The 17,236-nt window shown below is 36.1% G+C and overlaps 1 protein-coding gene across 5 annotated transcripts in view; it reads left to right on the forward strand.

Moving 5' to 3' along the window:
• GRIA2 (glutamate ionotropic receptor AMPA type subunit 2) overlaps window positions 1–17,236 on the forward strand; it is a 178,705-nt gene that overhangs the window by 136,644 nt on the left and 24,825 nt on the right. For all 5 annotated transcript variants that reach the window (XM_006078205.4, XM_025267968.3, XM_025267967.3 and 2 more), the window contains exon 12: window positions 1,573–1,771. In XM_006078205.4, the coding sequence (XP_006078267.1) occupies window positions 1,573–1,771 (199 nt within the window). The remainder of the gene's footprint in view (window positions 1–1,572; window positions 1,772–17,236) is intronic.

The following is a 17,236-nucleotide window of genomic DNA, read 5'->3' on the forward strand; positions in this document are numbered from 1 at the left end:
ATTAAATATGGCATAAATACTGGATTAGGGAGCAGCATTATGTCTTTAACTTGTGTTTATCTTACAACTGAAACACAATGATTTATAGAAATGATTCTAAAATATATTGCAAATAAACCTGCAATGTATACTGTCCAAGGCAATGAGATCCATTTTAAGGGCTTAGACCAAATCTGCCCTCTTAAATACAAGGTATATGAGAATATGTGAGAATTAACTTTTTCTGTTCTATCATATTTGTTTAATTTTTTGCATCTCTTAGATACTGGTAAAGGCTCTTCATCATATTGTTTTTATTTTTCATTGATTGTGCAGTTTCTTTTTCTCTTTTATTTTAGCAGCAGATGCTTTTATTTAAAAAATCTTTACTTTTAGCTTCACTGCTTTTCTTCACTTCTAGAGTAGTTTATTATACAAATGTTACCTGATAATTGATGTAGTATCTGTGTTTCGTCAAAAGGTATATTTCTTATTATTAACTGTGAAGAAATTTAGTTTAGGTCATAAATTGGCACATTTTCACAATTTAAATTTTTAAAAGTGTTACCTCTTCACTATAGAAGGATTTATTGTTAGACATAATAGAGTTATTATCAAAAGAGAAAAAACATTGTTTTTTTAAAATATTACTCAAATACCTTTATATGTGGAACCCCACAAAATCTTACCAAATAAAACCCTATATATCTACTTCTGTATCTACATATTTATACTTATCTATTTCTATACCTACATCTATACTTATCTATCTAGGGTTTAAAGTAAATCAAGCTTTTGAAAAGTATTTTATGTAAGAATTTATGGTCACATAATATTTCTATTTTTATTATTTTTCAAACTAGAAATTTATATTTTGGCAAACTTTTAAATGTCTGATTTGTTTTCTTTCAGTTTTCTTTTTTCCTTAAGCAGGAGGCACAAAGGAACAGGGATATAACAGTTCATGCCTGAAGCATCAGATTTTTATTCGTTAAGAATTATATTTTGTGTCATACTCTGTAGTATCATTTTTTTCCATTTCTATCCTGTACTATTTCTAAAATCTATGTTTCTGCACATACAAAATACTAATGAAATTTTGGACCTTTTTTGAGTGTTTTTAAACTTCATTGGAAGGATTAAATGGAGGGTTTCTTTGGTGTTTAAAGCCATATCTATGGTGCATACTTTTATTTTTGATACTTGATTTTGTTTGTCAGCATTTTTCAGAGTTTTGCTGTTAATCTTAGATTCTCTTCTTTGTTTAATTATATCATGAGTAGATAAAATATTATAAGCATTGAATAGATTATTCACACATTTCTTGAAATTGCCTGTTACATGTAGCCATAATAACTGTGAAAGAATTTCAGGAATCTAAAGTTTTGCCTCTGGATAGCTCATCAGATCTAGTGAATCTGTAATCCTTGCCCAGAAAGTTTAATAATTTTAAGTTTCATGAACTAGCTGATATATTAAAAAATATGAAATCAAATATTTCCCTATAAATCAATATTTGCATAATACTGCTAACTTGTTTCCTTATGAGGTCATTCATTTCACTTTACAAATCCATTTCGTACTTGTTATCAGATCCCTGTCTGGGCGCATTGTTGGAGGAGTGTGGTGGTTCTTTACCCTGATCATAATCTCCTCCTACACGGCTAACCTAGCTGCCTTCCTGACTGTAGAGAGGATGGTGTCTCCCATCGAAAGTGCCGAGGATCTTTCTAAGCAAACAGAAATTGCTTATGGAACATTAGACTCTGGCTCCACCAAGGAATTTTTCAGGGTAAGAGATTCTGCTTCATAAGTTCTTGTTTTGGTCGTAATTGAACCAACCTAAACTCTGTGCCTCCTTGCCTCTCCCATGGTCTATACAAAGGTGCTATGTGAAAGTTACTCCCATCTCTGTCTCTAATTCTATTTTTGTTCCTCTTTTTTCATTTGTATTTTATATTGGAGTGTAGTTGATTTACATGTTGTGTTAGTTTCAGGTTTACAGCAAAGTGATTCAGTTATACATATACATGTATGTATTCTTTTTCAAATTCTTTTCCCATTTAGGTAATTAAAGAATACTTGAGTGAAGTTCCCTGTGCTATACAGTAGGTTCTTGTTGTTTATCAAATTTACAAATAGTAATATATATCTATTAATCCCCAAATCCCAATTTATCCCTCCTCTCCACCTTACCCTTTGGTAACCATATGTTTGTTTTCTATTTCTGTTCTTAACCTTTTCTCTACCCCTCTACCCTCCCTACCCCTATATTTGGCACTATCTATTTTTATTGATTCCTGACTCTTTTGGAGAAAAACACTATGTTGTAAAGAAATCTAGCTTTTATAAAAATTGATTTTCCTTTTGGGACAAAATTGAAGCAAAATCTAGTTAAAATTAAATTATTATTTTTAAAAGAAAATGGTGTTATAGTTTGCTTTATGTTAAATAAGCTTGACTATCTTACATAATTTACAGTTGAGAACTGACTGTCAAATCAGTTATGTTAATTCTGTGTCAGGAAATCAATTATGATCATGTGTGGAAATTCTGAGTTTTATGTTAAGCCCTCCAAGAAAAGGCTAACAAAGGCCTTCAACCTCCTAATTTTTAAAATGGGAATAATAATTCTGTATCTATTAAATGTATTTTAGCTTTTAAAAGATCTGTGGCCCTATGTTCTCTGTCTAAAGGAACCAGCCCAATAGGCTGATGGTATAATTTTCTTTTCTTATACTCTTAATGGGATTCCCTGGTGGCTCAGACGGTAAAGTGTCTGCCCACAGTGTGGGAGACCCGAGTTTGATCCCTGAGTTGGGAAGATCCCCTGGAGAAGGAAATGGCAACCCACTCCAGTACTTTTGCCTAGAAAATTCCATGGATGGAGGAGGCTGGTGGGCTACAGTCCATGGGGTCGCAAAGAGTCGGACACAACTGAGTGACTTCACTTCTTTTATACTCTTATCTCTCTGAAAGAGCTCATTCTATTAAAATGTTGAAATCAAGCAGATAAACCTTGGCATTAAGCCGAATAGATGGCACATGATGATCTCTAATAATCCACAAGTATCTTTGAGTGTATCTGAGATTGAGTGAAGATTAGGGCTTTCAACGTCCAGCTGAAGAGGTACATTGTGGTTTGAGGACCGTCTCATCCTGCATTACCATTGGTATCTTTTCCAAATAACATCAGTTGTGCTCCAGATGTGATGGGAGAGAAGGTGATTCTGTCAGACTGCTGACAACAGATAGTAATTTGGATGTGAGTGGGGCAGCAGGACTTTGGCACTTCCACTAGGCACTGCAGTGTAAGCCAAGCCTATGGTCCTTTTGTAAGCCTTGACTTTAATGCTAGCTGTGAATGTTGCAATGCAGTTTTGTTGCTAATGACAGTTTACTCCTACTACTGAAAATAGTTGCAATGTGTGTATATTGTAGTGCTTAACATAATGTGCTCTCTAGCCTGATCATGACGGCGGAGCTATTAAATAAATTAGAATATTGCATGGGCTTCCCTGGTGGCTCAGATGGTAAAGCATCTGGCTGCATGCAGGAGACCTGGTTTCGATCTCTGGGTTGGGAAGACCCCCTGGAGAAGGAAATGGCAGCCCACTGCAGTATGATTCTCAATTAGTATATTTTGAGACATTTAAATGTATTCCAATATGGCTTGCTTTTATTTTATTGATATATTTTATTGGTATTCCTCCCTCTCTAAGTAAATGAGATCTATGAAGGGACTTGTTATATCATGGTTTACTTACTGCTACTTATGTTGATTAAAATAACCTTGTTTCCAGACACTGTTGAGAGTCACTCTCATTAGCTTGTTTGGGACCAGCTATTCTCAATAACTGCACATTCAGAATCTCAGAGCTTTTCAGTGTACCTTAACTCAACCAGATGTGTAGAGTTAACTAACTCATATGTAGAAACATATGCCTTAATCAGCACATGGCCAAGATTTCATGCTTAGAATATGTAAATTTCCCAGGACACAGGATGAAAAGGCTAGATAACTCTGGGCAAAGGATACTTCAACTCTTGTGTTTCAGTTCAGTAACCCCACAGATATTGTGGTTCCCACGTGCAGTACATACACACATACACAAACAACCCTCACATATCTGCAGTGTGTCGTTTGCCTATATAGGATTGTGGAACTTACTTTCTCTGGAGTAATAGAGAAGTGATGTTTATTATATTATTGTTGTTGTTATTCTTCAGTCCCTCTGTCACGTCTGATTCTTTGCAACACCATGGACTACAGCACACAAGGCTTCCCTGTCCTTCACCATCTCCCAGAGTTTGCTAAAATTCATGTCCATTGAGTTGGTGATGCCATCCAACCATCTCATCCTCTGTTGTACCCTTCTCCTTCTGCCCTCAATCTTTCCCAACATTAGGGTCTTTTCTAATGAGTGAACTCTTCACATCAGGTGGCCAAAGTATTGGATTTTCAGCTTCAACACAGTCCTTCCAATGAATATACAGGATTGATTTCCTTAAGGTTTGAATGGTTTGATCTCTTTGCAGTCCAAGGGACTCTCAAGAGTCTTCTCCAACACCACAGTTCAAAAGCATCAATTCTTCAGTGCTCAGCTTTCTTTATAGTCCAACTCAGCCTTCTTTATGGCCCAACATCAATATATGACTACTGGAAAAACCATAGCTTTGACTAGACAGACCTTTGTTGGAAAAGGTCTCTGCTTTAATATGGTATCTAGGTTGGTCAAAGCATTTCCTTTAAGAAGCAAGTGTCTTTTAATTTCATGGCTGCAGTCAACATCTGCAGTGATTTTGGAGTCCAAGAAAATTAAGTTTGTCACTGTTTCCATTGTTTCCCTATCTATTTGCCATGAAATAATGGGACCAGATGCCATTATCCTTGTTTTTTGAATCTTGAGTTTTAAGCTAGCTTTTTCACTTTCCTCTTTCATTTTCATCAAGAGCTTCTTCAGTTCCTCTTTACTTTCTGCCATAAGGGTAGTGTCATCTGCATATCTGAAGTTATTGCTGTTTCTCCCAGCAATCTTGACTCTAGCTGTGCTTCATCCAGTCCAGCATTTCACATGATATACTCTGCACAGAAGTTAAATAAGCAGGCTGATGGTATACAGCCTTGAAGTACTCCTTTCCCAATTTGGAACAAGTCCATCGTTCCATGTCCATTTCTAACTGTTGTTTTTTGACCTACATACAGGTTTCTCATTAGGCAGGTAATGTGGTCTGGTATTCCCACCTCTTGAAGAATTTTCCACAGTTTGATGTGATCCACACAGTCAAAGGCTTTAGCATAGTCAATGAAGAAGAAGTAGATGTTTTTCTGGAATTCTCTTGCTTTTTCTAGGATCCAGCAGATGTTGGCAATTTGATCTCTGGTTTCTCTGCCTTTTCTCAATGCAGCTTGAATATCTGGAAGTTCTTGGTTCATGTACTATTGAAGCCTAACTTGGAGAATTTTGAGCATTACTTGTGCAGAAGTTTGTATATTCTTTGGCATTGCCTTTCTTTGGTATTGGAATGAAAGCTAACATTTTCCAGTCCTGTGACCACTGCTGAGTTTTCCAAATTTGGTGGCATATTGACTGCAGCACTTTCACAGCATCATCTTTTTGAATTTGAAATACCTCAACTGGAATTCCATAGCCTCCACTAGCTGTGTTCATAGAGATGCTTCCTAAGACCCACTTGATTTGCACTCCAGGATGTCTGGCTCTAGGTGAGTGATCACACTTTCATGGTTATCTGGGTCATAAAGATATTTTTCATATAGTTCTTCTGTGTGTTCTTGCCACCTCTTCTTCATATCTTCTGCTTTTGTTAGGTCCATACCATTTCTGTCCTTTATTTTGCCCATCTTTGTATGAAATGTTTCCTTGGTATCTCTAATTTTCTTGAAAATATCTCTAATCTTTCCATTCTATTGTTTTCCTCTATTTCTTTGTATTGTTCACTTAAGAAAACATTCTTATCTCTTCTTGCTATTCTTTGAAATTCTGCTTTCAGATGAGTATATCTTTCCTTTTTCCCTTTCCCTTTCACTTCTCTTCTTTTCTCAGCTATTTGTAAGGCCTCCTCAGACAACCATTTTGCCTTTTTGCATTTCTTTTTCTTGGGGATGGTCTTGATCATTGCCTCCTGTACAATGTTACGACCCTCTGTCCATAGTTCTAGACAACCTGATAACTTTTATTAGTATAGCTTCCCAAGGCAGAGTCTTATCTTATGCATTGTCTCTGAATCTCACAGTATTTCTGTCTGATAGTCAGAATGATCATTTTTGCTTGCATGTTGCACATTATTAAACTAAATGTGAGGATTTGACCAAATTCTAGCAGGTAATGTGTGTGCTGAAGTCTTTTACTCCTAAAGCATTCTTCCCATACACTGTTTTTCCTTGTGGAGAAAAGTCTCTGGATTTACTTCGCTGCCTTCATGCTCTATTTCAATCCCCTCTATGTTTGTTTTGTCAAGTTAGAGGATTTAATGGTAGAAATGCCATCAATGCCTCACAGTTCTTCTCCATATACCTGCAAAAGGAGCTATGATGAATCAAGGTGACTAGGTCTCAGTGCATAAAGCATTAGTAGTCAGCTTCTCTTTATCTTGAGAAGGAGGGGTATGTACTCAAAAGTACTTAAAAGCCACACTATTCTGTTTGTAGCAGTAAAGGAAGGCTAACAGAACAGCACACATCAGCAAAGTAAACAGGAGCTTGCCATGTTAAATATCCTCCATGAAAAGAGGGTGTGGTTGTCATTTGAGAAAGTAGTACACAGAATATGTTGTTGTTGTTGTTCAGTCACTAAGTCATGTTCAACTCTTTGCAACCCCATGGACTGTAGCACACCAGGCCTCCCTGTCCCTCATCATCTCCCTGAATTTGCCGAAGTTCATGTCCGTTGATCCGTGATGTCATCCAACCATCTCATCCTCTGCTGCCCTCTTTTCCTCTTGCCTTCAATCTTTCCCAGCATCAGGGTGTTTTCTGGTGAGTGGGCTATTTGCATTGGGTGGCCAAATTATCGGAGCTTTAGCTTCACCGTCAGTCCTTCCAATGAGTACTCAGGGTTTATTTCCCTTAGGATTGACTGGTTTGATCTTGCTGTCAAAGGGACTCTCAAGAGTCTTCTCCAGTATCACAATTCAAAAGCATCAATTCTTTTGTGTTCAGCCTTCCTTATGGTCCAACTCTTACATCTATACATGACTACTGGAAAGACCATAGTGATAGCTTATGGTGAACAATGCCTGATTTATGATCTCCGAAGAAGATTTCGCTTCGGGACCAGGGACCAGGCTTGATCATTCGAGAGCTTTTGTGTAGCAGAGTTTTATTAAAGTGAAAAAGGGACAGAGAAAGATTCTGATATAGACATCAGAAGGGGATGGAGAGTACCCCCCTTACTAGTCTTAGAAAAGGGAGTTATATACTTTTTCAATTGGTTATTACAATAAATCAAAAGAATGTCTCAAGGTTGTAAAGATCTTACTAGACCCAACCCCACAATTTACATTTTAAGATGACAGGATTAGAACTAACAATAGAAAGATCTTACCAGACCCACTCCCATAATATACATTTTAAGATAACAGGATTAGTCAGAAGGTTTTCAAGGAGAAACTGTACTCAAGCAGGATACATTATTGTTATGTAATCCTTACTAAGGAATGTAGAAAAGAAAGTTTGTCCTTTCTTCCTCCTTGAGAATTCCAGGCCCCTATATCCTCCTCGACAGCCCCAGACCCCTATCTTCTCCTTGAGGACCCTGGACTTCTTGTCAATTGACTAGGAATTGACTAGGAATTGACTCTCTCATTAGCTTTGACTATACAGACAAAGTATATGTTTCTTTAAGTATACTTTGTCCATATAGTTAAATTAAAAGGTGCTGCTAATTCATGAGTGATCCCTTCTCCAGGAGATCTTTCCAACCCAGAGATCAAACCCTGGTCCCAGGCATTGCAGGTGGATTCTTAGCCACCAGGGAAGCCCATAACTGAATTACTGTTGGGTAATTGGGTACCATGGTGACCATAGTAAGAATAGTCTTCATTTTGCTTCTGACTCTAAAGATATTTTCAGGCATGGTCTGTCTTTATAGCAGTACCCATCACATCTCACACCTTTTCTCATGGAGTTTGTTGCATTCGGATATGAAGATTGACTGCAGATCCCATTTAAAAAAGAATTCTGTTTATAGAGTGTAACTCCAAATGCATTGAATGAGATGAAGGTGATTTATAGACATTACAAGGGCAATATGTAGTTGTTTTCCTTGACTTTTTTTCCCTTTAATTGCTAGGTTATACTACAATGTATTGGCAGTAGTCTGGTCAAATTTCTGAGCTTAAGATGAAAGGTGTTACAAAGGAAATTTCCTTGCATGCACACCACACTCCATGCATTCCTAAAATTAACATTCATCACACACCTGGGACATCCTCTCTCTCAACTGCCCTTTATCTTTAGGGGAATTTGGGGCTCTTGTAAACCGGGTGCAGGACAAGCAGAAAGCTGGGAGAGTGACCATCATGGCACCCAGACTGCCAGAAACAAAGATGCAGATGGAATGGGCATGTCCCACACTGAAGACACGTGCTTGCTTTTTGTTCTCTGGCTGCCACTTGTAGTTATTTTCGTGCCTGAGACATGAAAACTTGTCTCAGTTTTTGGTATTTAAGATTCTAATAGTTATTTTGTGTTTCCTTATATGACTTAATTCGGCTTTAGTGGTAGCTTTTTCTTTGTAATGCTGTTTATGAAGTGGGGTTTTATTATTTATGTTATTTAAAATTTTCTACTATCTCAGTATTTATCAAGTCAACTTTTGTTTCTTGTCACAGCAAGAGCTTTGAATTTAGCCACTAGAGAAATTGATTTGAAAAGTTAGGTTTTTGTCTAAAGTTTAAAGATATATGAGTAGCTAAAAGACGGAAAATAGCTTGTTTAAGACCATTTAGATTAAAGGGCCAGTTTTAAAACAGAATTCAGAATTTCAGTCTTCAGTCTCAATATTAACTAAAGATATGTCTTTGAAGGGATGAAAGCATCTTATATCAAATTAAAAGGTGACTATTTCATCTCATTTATAAAAATCTGTTTTGTTGTCATAAGGTGATGACAAATGTTCAATTTAAATCTAAAATATTTTCATATTTCAGTTACATAATTTAATAATTTTGGGTTACATTAATATTGCTTTAATGAAGTCAGTATGTGTGCCTTATATTTAGAATTCCAATTTAAGCTGCAAATTTTCTAACTTAAAAATTTATATGTTCTTTCAGTGATAATCAGTGAAACTAACTTGAATGAAATATTTGCTTTTTGCTACTAGAGAAAATATATAGAGGGCAATCTTGTAATCAACAAGAGATGTGAGAAAATAGACCCTACATCTTACTTTTCCAGAGTTTTCTGTGCTTAGAATCCATATACATCCTTGTACAGAGTGAATGATAAAGTCTGAGTTATTTTGGAGCTGTCAATCCTCCCTAATTATAGCACCACCGTAACACACCTATAATTAAGAAAGAATTAGGCTTTCAATTATAAACCACTATTTTTAGACTTTCACATTTTGATAATTTCTTCTTTCAATAAAGGAGAACAGATCTTGAATTAGATGAGTTTGTGTAGAGGAGGATTCTGTAAGAACTATGTGCATTATGTTCCTACAGAAACTTAGATGTGGGGGATAGAAAATGGCTTGATAAATAAACCAATCATAGGCCTGTCAATCCATGAAACAAACGTATTAACTTGCAGAGAGGAAATACTTCAGGCCTATCCTAAGTCCCCACACTGCAATCTGTTTATTTCCTCTGGGAGGATGAAGGACAGTGTGTTTCTGAGTAAGTGGTCTCCTTTAATTATGCTGGTGTCTCAATGAACAGATTTTAAAATATTGTTAAAATAAAGGTATCCCCTTTGTGTTCAATTAAGTTAATTACACCACTCTCAGAAGATCCATTTTGTCTGATAATAATCCATAAAAGTATATTGTTGTTACCCAGCATTGTAGACTTTTCACATAGTTTACAAATAGTATAAATGATAGATAAATAGATAATGTTATGCAGGTGTGCCTTACCTGAGTGAAACAACTGGTTTGAAAGTTTTCTTTACTATATAATAATTACAAATACAAGAGAATTATAATAATTTATCATTTTAAAGGCTGCGGGATGTTTTTAATTCCTTCCCTAGCATAAGACACACTTATGTTTATATACAAAACATTGATTGAAATATATTTATAAATAAAAATATTTTAACCATTATAGCAGCTTCCTATAGAACTACACTAAGTTCTCTTTCATTATAGTTACATTTTTTTCCCACTTACCACTTGTGTTTAACAGGAATACAAGCTTGATTCCTTTATTTATATTTTATAGAACAGATTTCACTAATTTGTGGTAGTTCTCCATACTTATTTCATTATTTCTGGTATAGCTAAAGATTTTTCAACCATAGTTTCTTATATATCACCTATTTCTATGTGGGTAGAATATACATCCTTCTAGCTTAGTTTATATAAATATATATATATATATTTATTTATTTCTAGCTTTGTGTATATGAATATATCCACTTCATCTTTATATTATTTGAAAGAATATTATGAAGATGAAATGGATGTAGTCATATGTATTTTACTAATATCAAAATGAACCTTTTTTAAGTCTTTCAGTTATGCTTAACTCTTTAAATAGTTTCAAAATACTCAGGACTAAATAAATGCTGAATGTGAATACATTAGCAACAAATAGCACTATATGACTATGTTGTAAGTCACTCATGGCATGGTTAGTCATAATGTTACAGATTTTTCTTCCTTAGGTTTTTTTTTCTTGATTAGTCATAAAAAATCTTTACAGCTGACAACTCTGCATGTTCAAGGTTTCTCTAGATAATCCAGGACTGGCTGAAATCATTTCCTCTCTAGCTGTTATTTTGTTTCTCTGACATTTTAAATGTTCTCACCATTCCACAAAATATCTGAGAACAAGATTGAGTTCTTAAAGACTTGAAGGCTACTTTTAGCCTAAGCTGCCTGGGGAAAGCCTGTGTTCTCTTATTCAGCTAAAGGTGGTGGTTTAATTGTGAAGGAAAGGTCAACATTTTATAAGATTGATTCACAGTTCCTTTAAGATCTAATGTTCAGTTTAAAGGTCTGCATTTCATTAAGTAGTTTACAAATTCAGAAAGAAATGTATGCAAGACCATATTGAATGGTGCTTTGGGGATGAAAGCTCTATGGAAGAAAAAAGAAAAGGGTATGTCTACTTGCTGAATTACAATTATCATGCAAAATGATAGCTTCTCAAGACTAACTGTCATTTTGGTCCTTTTCTTCTTTCCATAGCAATTCTCAGCAAATCAGTGTGCTTCTGACCATTTCATTTAGAGACCACCTTCGTAACTCAAAAGGGAGTTGAAAGCTCACATTATCGTTTGGATAGATAATCTGACTCCTACCAAATTATAGGAGGCTTTCTATCATTGTCCATATTAAAGAGAAAATGCTCCTGTCACACTACTATCAAATCATGAGGTTAATTATTCTAGCCAAAAAGGTCCAACCAATAGAGAAAATTTGAGACTAATCTCTTATCTCAAAACTCTTCTGAAATTCCTGCTTAGATGCCTAAGAGAAGATAAATATCAATGTATACCTGTGCAGGTACTTTAGATGACTTGGTTTTTAATTCACTCTTTGTACTTAAGTAAAAGAATCATCATGCTTGTCTCATTGGATATTCTGAACTAGTTTCCATGGTAACCAACACAGTCCAAGAGTTGTACAGAGAAAAGAAATAGAAATTTTGCAATTATTTAAACATGCTGGAAGCAAAATCTGGACTAGATATAAATATTGTTGTTTTGAAAATTCTTTAATTAGACTTTCGATATTTGAAGGAAAACTTGATACTAAAGTAATTTTTACTTCATGCTTCTAACATACAATTTTGCCCTAGATCATAGTGAGTGATGATCAAACCCAAGGTGCTAGTGAATGTGATTACTTATGTTCACAGAATAATGAGATTTTAGAAATAAAATTGGGAAAGTCAAGAAAAGTCAGATATTGTCAGGTTCCCCAAATTGATATTTAAGATTGCATCTAAGGGGACTTCCCTGGTGGTTCAGGGACTAAGACTCTGGGCTCCCAATGCAGGGGGCCTGGGTTCAATCCTTGGTCAAAGAACTAGATCCACGTGTGTCTCTGTGTGTGTGTGTTAGTTGCTCAGTCATGTCCTACTCTTTGCAACCACATGGACTATAGACCACCAGGCTCCTCTGTCCATGGAATTCTTTAGGCAAGTACTGAAGTGAGGTTGACATTCCCTTCTCCAGAGGATCTTACCAACCTAGGGATCAAACCCTGGTCTCCTGCATTGCGGGCAGATTCATTATCATCTGAGTCACCAGGGAAACCCCAGATCCCACATGCCACAACTAAAGAATCTTTGTGCCACAAATAGTCTACATGCCACAACTGAATATCCTGCATGCTGCCACAAAGATCCCAAGTGCTGCAACCAAATAAATAAATTTAAAAAAATTTTTTAAGTATTTCATCTAAGGAAACAAAGATCCAAGGAGGTGATATCAAAAGATAGCTGCCTCGAAAAATCCAGACCCTCCCTTTTTCTCCCAGATACACAGACTCAACAGCAGTACATTGACTCAGTGAGAAAACAGTTAAGAAGCTCCTGCAAACCAAGTTGAGTGTGAAACCAGCCAGTCAAACCCTGTAGGAAAATTCATGGCCTCACTGGCTGCAGTGACTTCCCTGGCACAGCACCTCAGCATTGGGAAGAAACATGTAGCTCTTTGTTTCTTTCTAGGGAGAGAGAGACTACTTGACTATTTTCATGTTATGACTTTTTGGAGGAACTGGTTTATTTCTGTCTTGCCTGAATCTAAGCACTAAAAAGGGCATCAGGTTGGGGACCTCTGAGAATAAAGTTGAAGGTTTGGCCTGGCTTCCCTGGTGGTTCAGACGATAAAAAACCCACCTGCAATACAGGAGGCCCAGGTTTGATTCCTGAGTTTGGAAGATCCCCTGGAGAAGGGAATGAATGGCAACCCACTCTGGTGTTCTTACCTGGAGAATTCCATGGACAGAGAATCCTGACAGGCTACAGTCCATGGGATCACAGATAGTCAGACATGACTGAGTGACTTTCACTTTGACCTGGCACACACTCACTCAGCATAGACCTTCCCCTCCAGCTCAATGTGGTAAAATGGGGAAAACCCCTAATTCGAGCTTCCATTAGGGAAGCAGCAAACAAGTTGGAGTGTGTTTCAAACAAGTGGAGTCCATTTCTTGGACTTTTCAAGGAACTGGTTCTGCCTTGCCTGCTTGGAGCACTGCTGGGACCTGGCACATGCTAGATGCCTGGGGGCTGCTGAGAACAGGAGGGAGCTGATTGCTGCTGTTTCAGAGACCTGTGGTCCAGCACACAGAGACCAATGCAGCTTAGTGGCTACACCCTTGCCTTTGGAAGAAGACTGGTGTGTGCTTGCAATGTTCTGACCTTCCGTGGGGTGCTTTGGGCTGCATTTCCTGACTTGGGCCTAGCATACTCTATAAGCCTGGAGGCTACAGATAATAAAACAGAGCTGGATGGCTTATTCTAGCTCTAGAGAACCTGCATTACTGCAGACAGACATCAAAAGAGCAAGAGATTATGAACTCTGGAAAAAAGCTTCCTGCAAATCCATCTGATTGGAAATTTACACATACAAGTCCAAAGAAGACATATCCACAGAAAATGTTCAAGAGGCCTTTGGAATATTTAACCAGGGTGATTGGTGAAGTTCTATCCCTATATGAAGTCCATCCATGAAGATTGGGAGAGCTGGCTGTTTTTAAAAAAGGCACAGATCCCAACATAAACTTATAACACACATAGAAAAAAACAACAAAAATGTGGCTCAAAGGAAAAACATTAATCTCCAGAAATCAAACTAAAAAAAAAAAAAAAAAAAAAATGGAGGTACCTGGATAACTTGGCAAAGAATTCCAAATATCTGTTACAAAAATGCTCAAAGAGCTCAGGAAAATGATGCATGAACAAAATGAAAACATTAACAGAAGTAAAAAATATAAAAAAGAACCAAATGTTGAAAATAACTACAATGACTGGATTAAAAAAATTTACTATACTGATTCAACATCAGACTTGATCAAGCAGAAGAAAGAGTCAGCAAATTTAAGTCATTTCAAAGTATCCAGAGTATCAATAAGGGGGAAAAAAAAAAAAAAACAATGAAAAAAAGGTGAAGAAATCCTAAGGGACTTGTGGAATGCTGGCTGAAAGTCCTAAGTGACTTGGGTGTGGAATAAACACATTATGGGAATTCCAGAATGAAAAGAGACAGAGAAAGGGGTATAAAACTTATTTAAATAAAAATGGTGAACATTTTTCTAAATCTAGTGGGGGAGGGCAGGGAGATAGACATCTGGATTTATGAAACCCAAATAATCTTAAATAGGAGAAATTCAAGAAAAGTATACTCAAAGAAACATTATAATCAAATTGTCAAATGTCAGACAGTTTTGAAAACAGCAAGACAAATGTGTCTTGCCACATACACATGAGGACCCATAAGACTCCTAATGGACTTATCAGCAGAAAGCTTGTAGGTCAGAGGGAATGAGAGGATATATTCAAAGAGCTGGAAAAAGATAGTGCTAATGAAGAATGATGTATCTAGAAAGACACTCATTCAAAAATTAGGGAGAAATTAAGACATTCCAAGATAAACTAAAGCTGGGAGAGATAATCAGCACTACACCTGCTTTGCGGGAAGTGTTAAAAGAGGTCCTTCCTGTTGAAATGAAAGGATGCTAGATAGCTACACAAAGCATATGCAAGTACAAAGCTCATTGGTAAAGGTACATATATAGATAAATACAGAATACTATGATGCTATAATAGTGATGCATAAATGTCTTTTAATTTGAGAGGTTAAAATATAACTTTATAAAATAACTATAACTATAAAATATGTTAATGGATGTACAATATAAAGTTAATTTGTGGCTTCCATAACATAAAGTGCAAAGGAAGTAAAAGAGTAGAAAATTGCTAAGAAGAACATAGAAAAGATTCAATAAAATCAGAAATGAAAGCAAAGACATTACAACTAATGCACAGACTTTTTTAAATTATGAGACTACTGTGAATAATTATATGCCAAAAAATTAATCTAGAAGAAATAGATAAATTTCTGGAAATATACCATATACTAAGATACACTACGGAGAAGGCAATGGCACGCCACTCCAGTACTCTTGCTTGGAAAATCCTATGGATGGAGGAGCCTGTTAGGCTGCAATCCATGGGGTCACTAAGAGTCGGACACGACTGAGCGACTTCACTTTCACTTTTCACTTTCATGCATTGGAGAAGGAAATGGCAATCCACTCCAGTGTTCTTGCCTGGAGAATCCCAGGGACGGGGGAGCCTGGTGGGCTGCCGTCTATGGGGTCGCACAGAGTTGGACACGACTGAAGTGACTTAGCATAGCATAGCATAAGATACACTAAGATTAAGTCCTGAAGAAATAGAAAATCTGAATAGATCTATAACTAGTAAGGAGAGTGAATCAATAATAATAAAAACTTCCAATAAAGAAAGGCACATGACCACCCTTGTGGCTCAGCTGGTAAAGTATCTGCCTGCAATGCAGGAGATCAATGGGTCAGTCCTTGAGTTAGGAAGATCCTCTGGAGAAGGAAAAGGCTACCCACTCCAGTAATCTGGCCTGGAGAATTCCATGGAATGTATAGTCCATGGGGTCTCAAAGAGTCAGACATGACTGAGCGACTCTCATTTTCACTTTCAGACAGCTTCATTAGAAAATTTTACCATTTAAAGAAGAATTAATGACAATTTTCAAATTCCTCCAAAAGACAGAAGAGGAGGGAACACTTCTTCAGTTTACAATGCCAGGTATGCCAAAGACAAAAAAAAAAAAGAGAACTTCAAGCAAATATCCCAGATAAATATAGGTGCAAAAATCTTCAGCAAAATAGAAGCAAAGAGTTCAACAGAAAGTTAAAAGGATCATACACCATGACCAAGTGGGATTTATTTTGTGATGCAAAGAAATTTCATCCTATGAAAATCAATTAGAGTGATTTTATCACAATAACAGAATAAAGAATAAAAATCACATGATGATCTAAGTACAAGCAGAAAAAGCATTTGACATAATAGAACACCCTTTCATGACAAAAACACTCAGTAAACTAGAAATAGAAAGAAACTATCTCTACATAATAAAGTTCATAAATGAAGCCCATGGATGACATCACAATCAGTGCTGAACTTGAAATAGTTTCTCCCAAATCAGTAGCAAGACAAGGGTACCCACTCTTATCACTCTTTTTCAACATAATACTGAAACTTCTAGCCAGAGAAATTGAGCAAGAAAAAGAAATAAAAGCCACCCAAATTGGAAAACAAGTAAAATTATCTCTGTTCACAGATGACTTGATCCTATATAGAGAAAACCAAAAGAATCCACACCTACACAAAAAACTTTTAGAACTAATAAATAAGTTGGATAAATTTTCAGGACACAAAATCAGTATACAGACATTAGTTGTATTTCTGTATACTAATAATGAATGATCTGAAAAGAAAATTAAGTGAAAAGTCCCATTTACAATAGTATCAGAAAGAATAAAATACTTAAAAATAAACTTAAACAAGGACGTAAAGACTTGTATGCCAAAAACTCCAAAGATTGCTGAAATAAAGAACACACAAATAATTGAAAAGACATCTTTCGTTCATGGATTGAGAGACTTAATATTGTTAAAATGTCTGTATTACACAAAGTAATCTAAAGATTAAGATCAATCCCTATCAGAATCCCAATGTCAGTTGTTTTTGTTTTTTTTTTTAACAGAAATAGAAAAAGATTTCTAAAATTCATATGGAAACACAAAGAATCAGAAATAGTTAAACCAATCTTCAGAAATAAGAACAAAGCTAGAAGTCTTACACTACCTGACTTCAAAACATTTTACAAAGGTATAGTAATTAAAACATTATGGCGCTGGCATAAAGACACATTTGGAGGCCAATGGAACAGAAGAGAGATCCCAGAAATAAACCCATACATGTACAATTAAGTGATCTTTGACAAAGACATCAAGACTTCACAGTGGGGAAAGGATAATTTCCTCACAACACTGTTAATATAACTGGATAT

Source organism: Bubalus bubalis, chromosome 17 (assembly GCF_019923935.1).
Source record: "Bubalus bubalis isolate 160015118507 breed Murrah chromosome 17, NDDB_SH_1, whole genome shotgun sequence".
Classification (NCBI taxonomy): Eukaryota; Metazoa; Chordata; class Mammalia; order Artiodactyla; family Bovidae; genus Bubalus; species Bubalus bubalis.